This window comes from Bombus huntii, chromosome 1 (genome assembly GCF_024542735.1).
Source record: "Bombus huntii isolate Logan2020A chromosome 1, iyBomHunt1.1, whole genome shotgun sequence".
Classification (NCBI taxonomy): domain Eukaryota; kingdom Metazoa; phylum Arthropoda; class Insecta; order Hymenoptera; family Apidae; genus Bombus; species Bombus huntii.
This window is the reverse complement of record NC_066238.1, coordinates 14,756,750-14,772,887: the sequence shown is the minus strand read 5'-3', so window position 1 is coordinate 14,772,887 and position 16,138 is coordinate 14,756,750. Positions and strand designations below refer to the sequence as shown.

Genomic DNA, 16,138 nt, shown 5'->3' with positions numbered 1-16,138 from the left:
ATTCTCTTACGCAAGCGACGAACACGCGTAATAAGCGCATCGAAAGTTACCAAGTCATTACGAAGTTACGATCGCTGCCTTGACTTCGATCTACGTATTTGATGATCGCAATTGCTCGTTCGTTCCGCTGATACGTGTTCGATCGCGGTTAAACGAACTGGGCAACAAGTGTTTGAAAAACGAGTTTGCTAGAATACTTTAGAAACGACCGTTGCTGCTACGATTTATTCGCTCGTGATTCCAACAGGGCTCTGTAAATTTAGTTGTAGATGGCTGAAAAATTTTGTCCGACGATTCGACGAAAGGTTGGAGAAGGTGATTAGAGTTGCGCGAAATGACACAATCGTTTCTTACTTTTCGTCACGAGATTCCTTTTCGTTGCACGAATGTTGCGTAACTAAAGTGTTCTGCGTATTACCTGCAAAACATGCGTTGCGTACCGAGAGCCGAAGCGCGCGGCCAACGAGGAAACATTTTGGAACCACGCTCCATCCGCCGTTTCCTTTTCTATTGTTCGCCTTGTCCCACCAGCCGTCTACTACGCCGCGACCGATTACGTAACTCTCCAGTTCTGTTCCTCTCCTACCGGTTTAACGAAATCTCGTTTTCCTTCCTTCTCCCAGTAATCGAGTAAACGTGTTTTCCTCACAGAGCGCGATTAAATCGCCATGAAATCGCAATAACAGGAAGCTGAACTTCACGAGACGCACACACGGAAGTCGCTCCGCCCTTATCGAATCGCCGGTTCGAGCTTAACGAAATTCTTTTGCCCAATGGAACGACGGTTTAACACTTTACCGACCGATAGCCGATTAATCGGCTTTTTGTCGTCAACGCTTGCCGACCGACAACCTATTAATCGGCTTTTTGTCGTCAACGTTTGCCGACCGACAGCCTATTAATCGGCTTTTTGTCGTCAACGTTTGCCGACCGACAGCCTGTTAATCGGCTCTTTGTCGCCGACAATTTTTCTCATTATTCGAGCAGTAATTTGTTATTTAGTACCAAGGTACCTTGCTCAATTGCGTTGTTTTGTAAGCTCGCGCAGTTTTATAGCAATTTGAAAAACTTACCGTTCGCGATGAACGAAAAGAATGGTATTGAAAAGTCCAAACCGAAAGAGAGCCGGAGCCAGGGAGAATCTGCGCTTGAGCTGCCGGTCGGACGCGCGTATGCTGTTGAACCGATAGCTGTCGGTAAAGTATTAATTTGAAAGTAAAAATTTCCACCTTTGCACAAGTGCAGGCAAATCGATGGCATGCAATGTCTGAAACGATCGTTACCCATGTTGGCAACTAAGTGATTGCGGATTTTGTCATTGGGTGGTATTGACAAGTCCGCAATCACTTAGTTGCCAATGCAATAACTAGGTTTTCACGTCGATCGCACCTGTTGTCGACCAAGAAAACGTTGACCACGACGCGTTAGATCGTCTACCAAACCGTCTGCAACGCTAAGAGGGCGATCGGACGTAACGGAGGCTGCAAGTTGGAAAAGGCGAAAGGGCGTATGTGCGTCTGGCCACGACGATGCCAAGGCAGCGTATTAGAAGCGTGGTTGGCGCTTGATAGTAGTCGAATAGCCAATGTACAAATAGCATCTGCGATGCTACTATTAACAGTACCGCCACCACGAGGAATACTAGGTACTAGTACAGTGGCAGAAGAGAGGAAGAGAAGGAAGTGGGTAGAGGAGAGCCAGGGAGAGGAGGAACGATCGATATAGCGTGGGTGGATGTGCAGAGGTGCGGTAGGACAGCCGCCAGTTGTGCTGTCGGCTGCACCAACGAAGAGCCGTGCTCTCAATCGGTTGGTTCACAGTGCACCGCGTTTTCCTTTGTCCGTGGTCGGCAGTGTGCGGTGTACGGCGTGCGCCCGAATGCGTCGGACCTCCTTCCACGGGGATCCCTGGTGATTACTGTCAGGCTGATACGCGCGAGCTTCTTCCTCCACTACTTCAACGTTCGCTGGATTTTCACACGATGACGATGCGATAGCCGTTAAAATCGCCGCGCCGGAACGTGTCACCGTTCGATCTCGATTACGTCCCTTGCTCGTCGTTGCGGAAGCGACGAAATCGCTTTAGATGCTGTTTGCACGTTCGAAAAGGTCTGTCGGTCAAAACTCAGCCGTCACGGGTTTCCTTTGAAAATAGCTGGCGCACGGAATTCCACGGTCATGGAAAATAACACGAACCTTGGAAACGCGCTTCTTAGCGGCTGTTTCAGAATTATCGCGCAATACGATCGACGATCGCCTTCGCAAAACTTCGTAAGCCTCGCGTGCGTTGTAATATATCGGCTCGCTTTCGTCATTCATCGATATAGCATTTTGAAAAGTTTGTTTTGAAAAGAATCCTGTTATTATAAGCTATAAGAGTCCTGTGTCTTTTCATCCTCGAGGAGGAGGAGAGTCGACGCGAATGATGGAAATCGAGCTTTGCTATTCCCGTAGCGCGAAACTAGAATTCCGACAGACTCGTAGCAGAGGTCGGCCGCATAGTTTCGGTAGTCGTAAGCTCCAGAAGCTCTAGCGAATACGGAGCTGCGGCTCCTTGAAAATAGAAACGGACCAGCGTACCGTTGCGCCGTCTTCGTGACTACCAAAGATAGAAAATAAAGAGAAGAAAGAGTTCCCCGAGAACCATGACCTATATCGATCTATTTTCTTTGAACTTGGTATAAATAGTTAACGACGGTACACTGGCAAATTCGTTAGATTCTCTGGTTGCTCAAGGTTGCTCAAGGGAGAAGCCGAAAGGACTGTCACGGGAAGGTCCATTCGTCCAGCCAGTTCGCTTACGTCGCGTGCAGCTAAAATTGCAGCGTTCGTAAGCTTTGCAACGACGTTCGTAAGAGCAGAAAAGTCGCGTACTCGATGCAGTCGTAGACATAAGCTGGAACCGCGTAGTTGAGCATGTAGCGTGTTAGTACGCAGTTTTATGAAATAGATGGTGCAAATTGGATGGAATAACGAGCCGGTGGTCTGTGATCGAGTCAGTGGGTTGCCGCGGAGGAAATCAATTGGTGCGTGGCGTCGCGTCGCGACCAACACACTGGCCTACATGTCGGTATATTGGCGACTCGTTCATGCTCGCGTTTAACGTCCGCGTTTTCTCGCCTTTCCTCCGGCTGAATTTTCCTGGTCCGACAAGAGTATACGACGCAGTCGCGGAAAAACCAACCGCAGCCTTACGCGATGGCGCAGTTGTACGCATCCCATGTACTCGAACACTCGTCGTCGCGATCACACGCGCTCATCCTGATCATCTTTTTTTCTTTTCTTTTTTTTCTTTTTTTCTAAATTCTAAAGTAACCAAGTATTCCGACGTCTCCACTTTCCAAGACTTTAACGGTCGTGGGCGTGCTTTTTTATTTTGGGAATTTCTCGGGAATGATCTCTCACACCAAGCTCCATCCTGCGACTCTGACTACGAGTCCCCTTTCGTTGCATCTATCGAAATCGACTCGACTATCTCGGAAGATGAAACGAGAGAATGGGTCGAGTCGGAGCTCGTTAGAGGGACGCCGGTAACGAGGAACGTGAGTGAAAGCGACTCGATTTCCTTAAAACAATGTCACGCGTTAAAAGGCGTAAAAAAGACTCGGCTCGATCGCACAGCTTATCGTAATATGTTTCGCCTTGGCCAATTTCGCTAATGTATATTCCATTAGCATAAATAATCGTAAACGCATCCACGAATACAGCAAAATAGACTGTTTTCTAATTTTGGCGCTCATTAGCCGCACTTTCGTTATGGTATCTACTCGTGGCTGATCAAAAATCGCCAGCCTTCTAATTTATTTCTTTCGCTTTCTCGCTCGTAATACACTCCAACACGAATAAATTGCAAGACCAAAGGAACGCGCGTCCGTTGCGAAATAATAGACGCGTGGACAAAGACGGTAGTGGGCCAGTGGTGGATGGCGAGCGGAAAACAGTGCGCGCAAGAACTCCGCCACTAGCCATGACCCATATACTCACCCTCGTCGCGTCACCCTTAGCCAACCCCATCGGTGAAATCATCAGCGACCAGACAAATGCGAGGAGAGAGGATGGCGCGTGTATAGAAGCCACCACACGTAGTCGCTCGTCCCTGATGGTAGCACACACGTAGCGCGAGGTCGTGCCGCTCGTTAATCGAGATCTTGAAAATGTCATCGCTTGAAATATGTAACGAATTCGGCCGAGCAAATTGCTTCTGGCGAGACATTCAGCCCCTTAAGGGCCGAGTAATCTCGTCGTTTGCCGAGGGTGAGCTGCATGTCTCACCTATTAGCCGCTGAAGTAAATCAATTCGACGCTTGTTGTGCACGTGGAAATTGCTGGATAATTCGAAAGAAGTAGGTGTGGAGTTTCGCATGTCAGCGCGTTTTCTTGTCATCGTGCGAGCAATATCTCGCCTCTCGTAGGCAAAACATCGTTGTATATTTAATTCGGTGCATCGAACTCGCGGCTATTTATAACGCCAAGAGGGCAAAGGTATCACCCGAGCGATTATTTCGCCCGATGGAAACCGATCAAGGGATAACGAGATGTTTCCACGAGCTCCGATCGAACGAAACTATGGGATCGTCAGGGCACCGATAACTTTGTTATCGCGGCCGTCTGTAAGAATCGCGCATCGCTGAGAATTCACTTCTCTGGAAGCCATACGTGTAGGATACACCGGTTATAAACAGAATCGGATCGATGCCGGCCGCGGCTACCTTCGTACGCCGGTTGCGCAAATAATTGCGAGTAAATAATACAAGAAAACCTATGGTCGTCGTGTGATCTGCCAGGTAGTCGCCGTCCACGCGACGCGCTTCCCCGCCGTGAGAGCCGCTGCCTCGTTCCCAGGGGAATCCGCCAGATAATTTTTCCAAGGAAAAGGAATCAACCGACAAAGGCAAAGCAGCCTCTTTTGCGGCACCCGCAACGGGATAAACCCGTTGACGGGGGCGGGTGGGGGTGGACGACGACAGACAGCACGGGAATCGGAGTAAATAGGTCGAGGACTTTGAGGAAATAGGTCAGCTTCGAGCGAGGCGGATCGATGAACAGCTTATGCGTTTCGTTACGATCGACGTGGAAACAAACTGCCGGCTTTCCATCGGCTTTATTTGCCGTCCGAGTGCAAACTAACGCCGACTTCTCGCGAACCTTCTTTTCGTCCGTGCAAATGCGAAGTAGCGTACGGTGACACGCTCTGGTTTCGAGTTCCGTTCTCGAGAGGACGAGTCATCCCCGAGTTTATTCCGAGATCGAATTCCAGCGGTTCGCGATATCGAAAACGAGCGTCCTCCTCGCGGTCTAAAAAAACTCGAGGATGCGGTTCAGCTTGGAAAGCCACGTTGGAAAAGATCGAAGGATACTTCGTCGAACGCGGACGTGGCTTGAAATAACGGGTTGCGTCGACGTTCCGTGATAAACAGAGAAAGGGGAAGTTGAAGAGAGGGGTGGAAGCTCGATTGGTGGGAGGGGCGGGCGTGCGAGAGAGACAGTGAGCGGTAGTTGCAAACATCTCCCGCCACGAATCCGCTTAAAAATAAAGTCTTACGCCGGTGTTCGAGTTGGTCCGTGCGAAATCACAGAAGAGTTCTCTCGGTGACAGGGTCGAGGAAGCGCTTGAACCGCTAGGCGAAACGTCGACGAGCGAAGAGGAGATCGAGTTCGGTTAAAAGAAGAGACAGAGGGGAGAGAGAGAGAGAGAGAGATAGAGAAAGGGGAGGAAGAGGAAGAGCGATCGAGAGAAGAACGACAATGGACAGTTCCGTGAATCGATATCGCGATCGTTACCACGTCCAGGTGTAATAAAGTGCCTGGTTCGGGGAAATAGCGCGGAAAACCGGAGTAAACTCGTCGCGTATCTCCGATGTTGATATCGAACGACGTGGATTCGCGAGCGCGAGCAAAATGACGACCACCCACGGAGGCCACGTGTATTACGTGATCAAGGTGCCCAAGGAGACGGATGGCAATGAAAGGTAATCGGCTTAAAAGCGAACGAGCTGCGGACCAACACGTTCCACCCACGCTCCTTTCCACCTCAAATTTACGCAATTGGAACGAACCGACCGGAGTAGCTCTCGCTCGTCCAACGGAACTATCGCGCGTAAACCGATCGAACGAAAGACGCGAGTTTTCAGACTCGTTGGAGTCCACCGGGCGTGTGGACCATCGAGAGTCGAAGAGGATAATAGCGCGAAAAGCAAACTGTTTCGTTTTTGCGTACATCGCGTTACGATTACGTACGTTGGCACGCATACGTACGCGCATACAGTCGTTGCCGATACCGCAACGACAGATCGAAGATAAATTCGTAATCCATTGGCTCGTGGCAGCTCTCGATTTTAAATTTTCCATTCGCCGTTCCTTTCCCAAGTTCGTCCGTTTCGTATTTGCCGCGCGATTTACAGCCACTCGGTGCAGAGCAAATACGTACGGCGCGCTTTAACCCTTTGCACTGCTATGTCGAGTGTGACTCGACGTCAGTTTTTCTCTCAGACATTCTTTCACGTGCGCGTTTTCTTGTGAAACGCGCGAAAGAGAAGCAGCATTGCATCCTGGAAATTCTTTCAAGATATATCATACACTTAAAAATTAGAAAATACAACAATAGAGTGATTAGAAACTGGTATTTAATTTCTTTCTCCCTTTACTTATTTAAATTGTCCTATTTTCTAGTTCAAGTAAATTTCAAATAAAACGCTTAAAAGCATTGGCAGCTGCTGCTAACGAAATTGAAATGAAATTCCGAGTGCAAAGGGTTAAATAAGACACACTCGACCATATTTACTAGCTCTGAGTATATTATACGCAGGAAGATTTTTCTGAAATGGAAATTTGCACACCAACGTCCTTGAAAGAAAAAGTTTCTTTGTGCAACAAAAGATTCCTCTCTCAAAGAGGATTTACAGTAGTCGATCATTGGTTTACCTGTCGCGTTGATCAACTTCTTGATAACGATATTAAATAACACGATCGCTTCCTTGTTCCCTGTTGATGTGAAAGGCGGTCGGTTTGTCGCCGCGCGGATCCCCACGGCTCCTCCCATTGTTGTCGGTGCACGATGGCGGAACTGCGGACAAACGCGATGGAATGCAATCTGCGAAGATTAATCGCAGCAGGGAAAGTGAGGGAGAGTCGGCACTCGTTGTTAGTTTCGCAATATCGAACATTATTAGTCTCGTTGGCTGTGGTCCAACGGTTCCGCCGAGCCTACCAACGCTAACCATTTAACGTTACTTTTCCTGCCGAACGAATACTCTCCTTTTATTCTCTTTTATTCATCCTTTACCATCCATTCTCTCGTTTTGTCGATTATATTTCGAACTCGTGCAAGATTTATTTTCGTTGTTTAACGAGATACACCGATATTTGTGTCTGATTTTCTTTGGAACGTTGAACGAGTAAATAAAAAATGTGGAAAGTACAACGAATTGATAGAATGAAAATCGTGAACCTTAGACGAACTGCTGGCGAGAATGATCGCGTGTGCACTCGTTACACGTGCACACCAAAGAGGGGGAGGAAGATAGGCTGCAATTAGATGGAATACGATATCGTGGTCAATGTCACGGCTAACCAGGAGTGGCAATTATAATTAAGCCTAATTTATGGTTACGTTTCAAGCACGAAATAAGAAGGCTAACGAACAAAAATACGTGCACACCTAAGTTGGTCGTTATCGGCGAGCTTGAAACGAGTATCAAACCATTGAAACTCGAAGGTAGATGTTTCCAGTGTAAAAGCGATTAGCTGCGCGAGGTCGTTCGGTATAATTTAGCGTCTAATGGAATTGTACGCTCGTCTACGAACGATGGTAAAAATTTAATGGGAAAAAATGAATTTTCAGTACGGACAGTGGTTGGGATAATCCGTTCAGACCAGACGGCGATCTTTCGAGGGAAGCAGACGAGATAGTTGAATTGATAAAAGGTGGAAAACCCATCACACCGACCCCTGGACAAACCGCTCCTCCGTTGCCAGGGTGCGACGCTGTTACCAGCAATGCGCAGACCACCGTCGACCACGACTCCAGTTCCAGTCCCCTGTTGAAATCCTCAGCGAACTCGACGAATCGACACGCCAACTCGTCGCCGAAGCCTGGCCAGGAAAATGGAAACGCCCATGGTACACCGATGAAAGCTGCAACCGCCAACAACCAGCAATCTGTCAACGATAAGGTAACGATATATTAGCATTTTTAATCGAACATTTCGTGTCGTCGAATAGTCACGCAATCCGCCGACTGTTCAACCGTTAAACGAGTGGTTTCCGTAAAAGTTGCCAGTCACCTGAAACGTTAACGGTGAATTATATTATCATAGCAGAGTTCTGGCTGGAATCCCATCGGTAAACGTATTTTTTCATCGAGAAAAATCATGCACGACGACGTTCGGATACGGAGTAACGAGATGTGATTAAACGTTTTGCAGGTTGTCGCATCGAGAGCAGCTACCGTCGAAGTGGCCAGAATGACGGCACAGGGACCAGGCGACGCTTCGCAGGTCGAACACGTCACCTTAAAGAAGAAGCCTAAATGTAAATGTTGTCTTCTGCAGTAATGGAAAGGATACAAGCTACCGCATGGATGTCTCAGCAGTCGGATGATTCAACGTCGTTGAAGGTGCATCGGGACTTGGTCGCCGATAACTTTGCGGTTCACGTTTTTCGAAATGGTCGCTGTACGAGTGCCGTGGAAAACATTGTAATTTCTTCTGTTGCATCCTACCGTAGAAACGAGTTTCACGGAGATACGGAGGAACTGAGATACGCAGGGCAAATGTGCGATCGCGTGAACGCGTCGTATTCCTATTTCCGAAACGAGATCGACGATTTTTCTACGACGAGGATAAGAATCGGTCGTGTCAATCGTCGAGATCAATCTACTCGTAGGATCGAAGATTCGTACAGAGAACGCGAGCGATGGTTGTCGATACGAATGAGAAAAGAATCCCGATACCGGTTGAAACAACGATGATACCGAGCGAATTGACATGACGCGACACTGAGGAAGATACCTGAACGAGCGTAGAAAAGCACCGAGCCTCTTGATAGCCTTTCAGAAAGACAGTGGAGTGTCTATAAAGTAACAGACTATATAAAAGAAGAGAATAAATAAAAAAAAATTATATATATATATATATACATACACATAAAACTATATTGTAGATACAGAAATGGTAGTTGTATAGCTTATATGCTTTTATTATTGTGGTTAATTACTGTCAAAATTATCGTGATTTCGGGAATATTTTCGCGCGTTGCCGCGTGAAAATGGCGAGACGCGAGCGTGAAAGAAAAAGTCGCAGTTGCACAGAATGTTTCAAAGTTACTGAGTTTAAAGAACGCCATTACTTCGTTGGACATCGATATAATATCACAGATTATTCATAGACTCTCGTTTTTACTAAAACTCAGAATCTCTATAGGCAAAACTTTTACGAAATTTTTTAACATCGCGTAGAATGTGCGCTATCGAAAACTGTACGTACGATGATCGTTGAAAGAGACGACGCAACTCGATGAAAAGAGAAACGTCAAGCCGGCCGTATTTCTTTTCTCGCGATTAAGCATGAGAACGCGTAGTATTTTCTCTTATTGCGAAGAAGATATCGTCTATCGAACCGCTTTACTTTCACACACCAATCTTTTCTTCTCTATTCTGTTGCCATTCTTTTCTACACCTCGCATCAAAGAAACGCAAACCTATCGAAAGAGAAAGCTGTAATTAAGCGAGCTGGCGCTCGCCAGTCTAAACGCGTGAGTAACTATTCAGGATCGTCAAACATGAAATGTGTAAATATCGCGATATTTTTTGAAACAAAGTGTGATTGTCGGCGATCCGAAGAGTGCGAGAACGCGTTACGTTCCATTCGAGTTGGTGCGGACGAACGGATTCGACGACGACGTGGCTTGCTCTCCGCGCTCCAACTCTAGTTTCTCGATTGCTGCAGCGGCACAAATTAATTAAGCGTCGAGAACGCTACGGTAACTCGTAGACGATAGGGCGCACGAATGAACGATTTCTTTCTCGGGACTTGTTCGATTCGATGATCGTGTTACAAATTATTTATTTCATTTTATGCGTTTTACTTTTACTTCGATGTGTCCTTTCACCGCTACGTTCCATTCATTTTATTTAACCATGTATACGTGTATGACGTGTATCTTACAAGGCGAATCTTTCCGAAAGTATAGAGATTTAAAAAGACACTCGTTTAAAATGAGTAAAAGGCACGTTTATGAAACGTATATGCTAAAAATGTTCGTTGGAAGGAAAACCGTTGATCGGTTTTATGCGTATTAATAATAATGTAACAGGGAGAAAACGCCAGATCGTAGAAAACTGCTCGGTTCTTCAACCATTGCGTATACAGATACAGAAAGAACGCAAGGATCCGCCCTGTGTCGAGCGGTGCTTGTTTCGCGTTAATGGTTTTACGTGTGTGCGTGGCTGTGTGTCTGCACGAGTGCCTGTATTTTTTAATACACATATCCGCATATTTTTTCTAGATCGTCCGAGCAAAAGATATTTATGAAAAATATGCGATCCTATGGTGAAGGATGATGAAATAGGGAGCGAAAGAAAGAACGAGACCGACACCAGCGGAATAAGATTTCCTTTATTTTCGTTCATTGTACGCCGTTGCATTGTATGTATGGCAAAGCGTGTAATATAAAGTTGTAAGTAACAGAAGATCCTGAATAATTTACTCGCGTCCTCGCAGATTGTAATTGAAAGTGACGTACCAGCAAGGAAATCTAAACGGAAAGAGTATTAAATACTATGTGTATATCTCTAAAACAAACATACATGTATATTTACGCGTTTGCACACTTGCGTGTACACGCTCACGCACACGCACACGAAACGTGGAGAAACATTGAACAATTCCGAGGACCTTTCCGCGAATTTCGCTCCGATTCGTGTTTCTCAAGCTAATAATATCAAATCTACGTGAATATTCAAACTTTACACTGGAAATCTTTTGAATGTTAATGGTCTTGACGCGTCCAGGGTGTAGGGATTTCGCGCGATTCGACACACAACCAACCGATTATCCGCAAAATGCAAATATTTTCTTATCGATTCGTTCGATTCTATGCTCCGAGACATGCTCGCCGATAAAACGAATATCCGCCTCGAAAGATCGGTCGCGAAAGAACAAACACGACATGTTAACACCACCGGGAAGATGATGAAACTCTCGAAGCTTGGTTTTCTTGTGCCGGTAGTTCCTCCGAGATATCTGGCACGATTAAACGCACCGATTTACGCTCGTGTCGCGTCAAAACTATTAATACTCGTTTTATATAATATATATCTACAGGAACTCTATACGAACATTAGGCTAATTTGACAAACATTTCGGTGTTAAAACTGGCGGAAATTGGAGCGATCCGAGCGAAGCAACGGGCATATCCGTTACGGGACAACAGGACGCGGTCGATTGGAATCGCGTACGGCAATGTTTTGGTCTCTGAAAGCCTTAGCGCGTTTCATCGAGTACCTAAATATATTTTGTATCGAGAGAAATCGGGTGTTCAATCATACGAGTTATACGTAATGCTGAAGAAAGTGAGGTACGAAGGGTGCTGAGTAACGAAGATTAAAGGTATTATTTTACTAAACAAAAATGTAGGTGCGTGTGCGCTCACAGAAATACATATGTACGTGACACAAACGAGCAAACGGTAATTCGTACACATTCGTGTTCAAGAATAAAAAGGATGTAAGGCGCCGTACACAAGTTTGTTCGATTAGCGTCTCAACGTACGGCATCTTTTTAATTTGTAAAAAGTACTATAAGGGTAGATTCAGAGCCTGAAGCGAACACGCGTTCGAAGTCATGTTGACAGAGGACCGATTCTTTCATTTCAACGATCGCTTGTTTACGTGAGAGAGCGAGATCACCTTTAATTTCAACGCAAATCTAAATTTAACACTGCCTGTGATATCGAAAGCAATCTTATTCTCGCGGCCATGAATCATTCCAAACATCTCAATGAGTATTACTACGTAATAGAGGGTCAAGTTAATAGCTGTCTGTGTTGTCCATGGTTAATATCGAGCACGAGAGTTTTATCGTCCTGATACGACGTGATTTCGAGGATGCGTTCATCGAAAATCCTGTCAGCCTCTTTTAAACTCTGAACCTATGCCGATAGCACTTTATAAATGTTAAAAAGAATAGCCTGGTTACAGACGAGCGGTATACTTCGAGGTTATCTCTTTGGCGAAATATTTTGAATCGATCGAGGTGAGTTGAGCGAGTCGTCGAGTTGCACGAGAAGATGCGACGTTACCAACGAGTGGAATCCACCGAAATTCTTAACGTCTGTTCCCACGCAAAATGTTGATTTTGCTGAGCTTACAGATACTGAGCGAATATTAAATGTCTTGTTAAGAAAAAAAAAAAAAAGAACAAAAAGAAAACGGAGTAAAAACATCTTTAGAGATATCAAAACCCAGCAAACCTATCACTCATTCCCTACTTCTATGTTTCATCTTTTACTCGGGGAGAATAGAATTAAAATACGGGTGAAGGATATCGTCTCTGCGAGCCCCTTCCTGTATATGGTTTCTAGCCTTCGTCCGTTTACGTAAGGCGACGATCCAGCCAAGTTCAGCGATCTAACGGCGCAACATGAAAGATCGTACAGTAGGTAAAAACGCGAGTTTTTATTTACGTTGTTGCACGAAATAGTCGAAAGCATTGGAATCCCGTTGGCGATCGAACGGTTGCTCGAAATTGAATTTGATCGTTTTTTCGTTAGCTACGTTTCTCGTTTTAATCGGACACGCGCGAGATAACAGGCGAGAGGTTAGATACGAAGAATCTCGAAGATGAAAGAACACTGGGAAAAGTCAGATGTAAATCACGGGAGATAAATCCGTCGTATCGTAGAAAGTACACGCGCGTGGGTATCTGTTCTCATACGATAACGTACGCGGAATTACGCGATAGCGCGTGGATGCGCGCGTGTATATCTTATTTACAAACGACAAAGTCCTTTCTCTCTCGTACATTCAAAGAAAAAGCAGCTGTTGGATTATGAAATCGTTACGTGGTACGAACGATTGGTGCAGAGTCGCGCATTAGAACGGAAGGTCCCATCGGGACGCTCTTCGAGGTACATAAGATGAGCCAAGTTGAGTCTAGAAAAACTCCGGGTACTTTCAAACAGGGTTCTCGATCGAAACCTGGCCGTTCGCCAGCGATCGACTACGAAAGGCCAATGACCCTCCCTCGATATCGTTCGATTTGTCGTTCATCCGAGTTCGAAGAACGAGACCGAGATGGCGATCCACGTGTCTAGTAATGTAGATTATGAGCAGGATAGGAGAGAGAAGATTCAGGGCAAACCTGACGATCTTTGAACCTAGCACTGCTTCGATCGAGGATCGGAATCGAGATCGGTCGCGAACAGAACGGAATGATGATCACGTCGTGTCGACTGTTGACTACTGGGCACACGGAATGCGATGGGTTCGGTACGAAAGGACCAATGAATAAAAGGATAAAATGTCAGCGCGACTCTGTTGCTACCTACAAAAGAGCAAACGCATCCTATTAGCGGTTCAGAGATCGTATTGTTTGCCCGCGTGCCCTTAAAAGAGCGAAATCTCATCCATCGTAACGACGTTGGCCTTTGAATCGCGTGGCAAACGGATGACGATAAATCCAGCCGTCTCCGCGTCCCCACACGATCGAGAGAAAATAAGCGCAAACCAATACGCGAGTCTCACGCGCGACCGCATATGTCTTATGCGAGCAATTCATCGAGAACGTGCAACAATCCGTGTATCCTAAGAGATTTACAATGCAAAGCGTCCCTTCCGTGGGATTCCTCTATTACCTCGAAACTATGCATTATCGTCATTCGATAACAAATCTCTCGTAGAAAAACTGTAAAACTTCATCCACCCTGTCGAGTAGGCGCTTACGTTTCGAAATACTGTTAGAGGCTCGATTAATTTCCCAAGTAACTTGTATCGCTTTGTAAACACCGTTTCTTCTCATCCTTTGATACCACTTCGTCCTTGTATTTATTTATCTATTTATTATATTAAACTAATCGTCGCTAAGTGATGAAAATGTTGACACTTGGTTGTTTGCAAACCATATCGTAATCATAAAAGAAATTGGACAAAATCTTGAAATCACGCTCCACGTTTCTAAGACAGCGTACTTTTGGATGAAGTGAATTTAAAGAATTGAAAGATCTTCAAAAAGGATCTAATCTATAGAAGAACAGTTCGTAATTAAGAGGTGAGGAGTTTGATGAGGAATGATCGAAAAGGAAGGAGATTTAGATTTCTGTGAGATGCAATAGAAGTTATAGAGAAGAGAAAAATATGAGTACCAAACTGAGTCTGGTTGAAAGGACGTACGAGCGAACGAGATTCGTGATCCCTGTGGTTCCCTGCGACAATCGACAGTCTCAGAGGGGGAAAAAAGCATCGTCCTTGCATAGAGCTAGTGGCGGCTATATAAAAGCGGACAGAGCGAAGATGCACAGACGTTAGTGACTTCTGAAATCCAGCAATATCATCGCGAGTGCCTTGGGGGATGCCATTTAAAGTGTCATCAGTGTGATTAATCTATGGTGATGATGACCACCCGGAAAATTGTGCCTCAGTCGCTGGTATGTTTTCAATTCGACTCAATTCAATATAACCATGGTAAAGTAATTTGAAATTTGAGATCCTAACCCCTTGCGTATCTGAAATTCCCGCGCAAAACATATCTACGTGCGTCGCGGATAATACACCGGCTATTTATGATTTTCATTTTTCCCTTCGAAGCGAATAAACGAAATTCGATAAAAAAGATTACATTCAAATCGATTAAGAGGGAAAGTATTAAATAGAAAGTGTCTTTTTATACGGGTGCACATATAATACGTAATACGTATTAAGAGAGATAACAGATCGTAAAATCGAGAGTCGTACTTTTACTATACGTTCCCATCGGTCAAGAGGTCATCACGAATCGTTCGACACGAAAGTCGAGTTCACCTCGGGTAAGCGTCCATTTGTTATACATCGAAGAGAAAAACGGCTAATTCCTATAAACCGTACACAATACAATCACATCTGAAAAGAACTGAGAATGTCACTGTGATTTGTGTAACGTGTGTGAAGAGTTACGCTGATCTCATGATTCCAATCATTTCCAAAACCGTCCTCGTTAATCGAATTTTACATCATTCCTCTCTGATCCCAGATTCTCTGGCTAATGATTCTCGGCACGTGGCGTTGCACCGGTGAAAAGTTATCACCCGATCAGAAGGCGCCTTTGTTTGCTCGTGGTTCTGGCGGACTGGCTTTAAACACGCCGTTCGAGGATAATAAAGCTAGGAATCGTCCGAATTTGAACGTAAATGCGCCAGTGGACGACGTACAAAAAGAAGAAACGGAAATGCTGAAATTGGTGGACGGTGAGCTAGTGCGAACTGTAAAAGGGAGCTTCTCTTACCAAAGCCCGGAAGGCCTTCCCATCTCTGTCAAGTGAGGGGCAACTTTTCAATTTTTCTTTGGTAGCGGGTTTTTGTTGTTTCGCTTCAATATTTATCCTTACTTTCGTACGCGTTTGAAGGTATGAGGCTGACGAAAACGGAAATAGAGCCAGCTTCAAGTTTGGTACCGGCGACGCAAGTAGTGGCAGTTTGTCCCCGGCTGGTCGTATTTCTGGATCAGGAGGCCAAAATGGACATGGCGGTGGTCAGGAACCGAACGGATCTAAAGGCTACCCACCATCGAAAGGCATCGGCAGAAGTTACCTACCGCCACAATAGAGAAACATCAGAACTTTTTTCGATCAAACATTACTAACAAATCTTCGATGCTCCAATATTATCTCAGTAAAAAATTGTCTCATTATCCTGTAATATAATTTATGGAAATTTATGTTATTAATATTATACTATATATTAATATTAATATTATAATTATATATATATAATTATATACATTATATTATAATTATATACATTATATTATAATTATATATATAATTATATACATTATAATTATATATATTACATTAATATCATAATTAATATAAAAGATATATTTTGTACAATTTCTTCAACATCGTGATCTCTTGTATAAAAGTTTTATCCAGTTATCGTAATTGCATGCT

At 45.0% G+C, this 16,138-nt stretch overlaps 2 protein-coding genes across 2 annotated transcripts in view; both read left to right on the top strand.

Moving 5' to 3' along the window:
• Nucleotides 1-10,686, top strand: part of LOC126870351 (uncharacterized) — a 40,906-nt gene extending 30,220 nt beyond the window's left edge. Inside the window, exons 6-7 of the mRNA XM_050627974.1 lie at nucleotides 7,840-8,170; nucleotides 8,423-10,686. Coding sequence (XP_050483931.1) covers nucleotides 7,840-8,170; nucleotides 8,423-8,551 — 460 coding nt within the window. The 3' untranslated portion in view covers nucleotides 8,552-10,686. The remainder of the gene's footprint in view (nucleotides 1-7,839; nucleotides 8,171-8,422) is intronic.
• A 150-nt stretch (nucleotides 10,687-10,836) lies between these two features.
• LOC126870373 (uncharacterized) lies at nucleotides 10,837-16,066 on the top strand. The gene is made up of 3 exons (XM_050628028.1): nucleotides 10,837-14,639; nucleotides 15,221-15,504; nucleotides 15,593-16,066. The coding sequence occupies exons 1-3, from the start codon at nucleotides 14,598-14,600 to the stop codon at nucleotides 15,789-15,791; spliced, it is 525 nt and encodes a 174-aa protein (XP_050483985.1). The 5' UTR covers nucleotides 10,837-14,597; the 3' UTR covers nucleotides 15,792-16,066.
• Nucleotides 16,067-16,138: the final 72 nt, after the last annotated feature.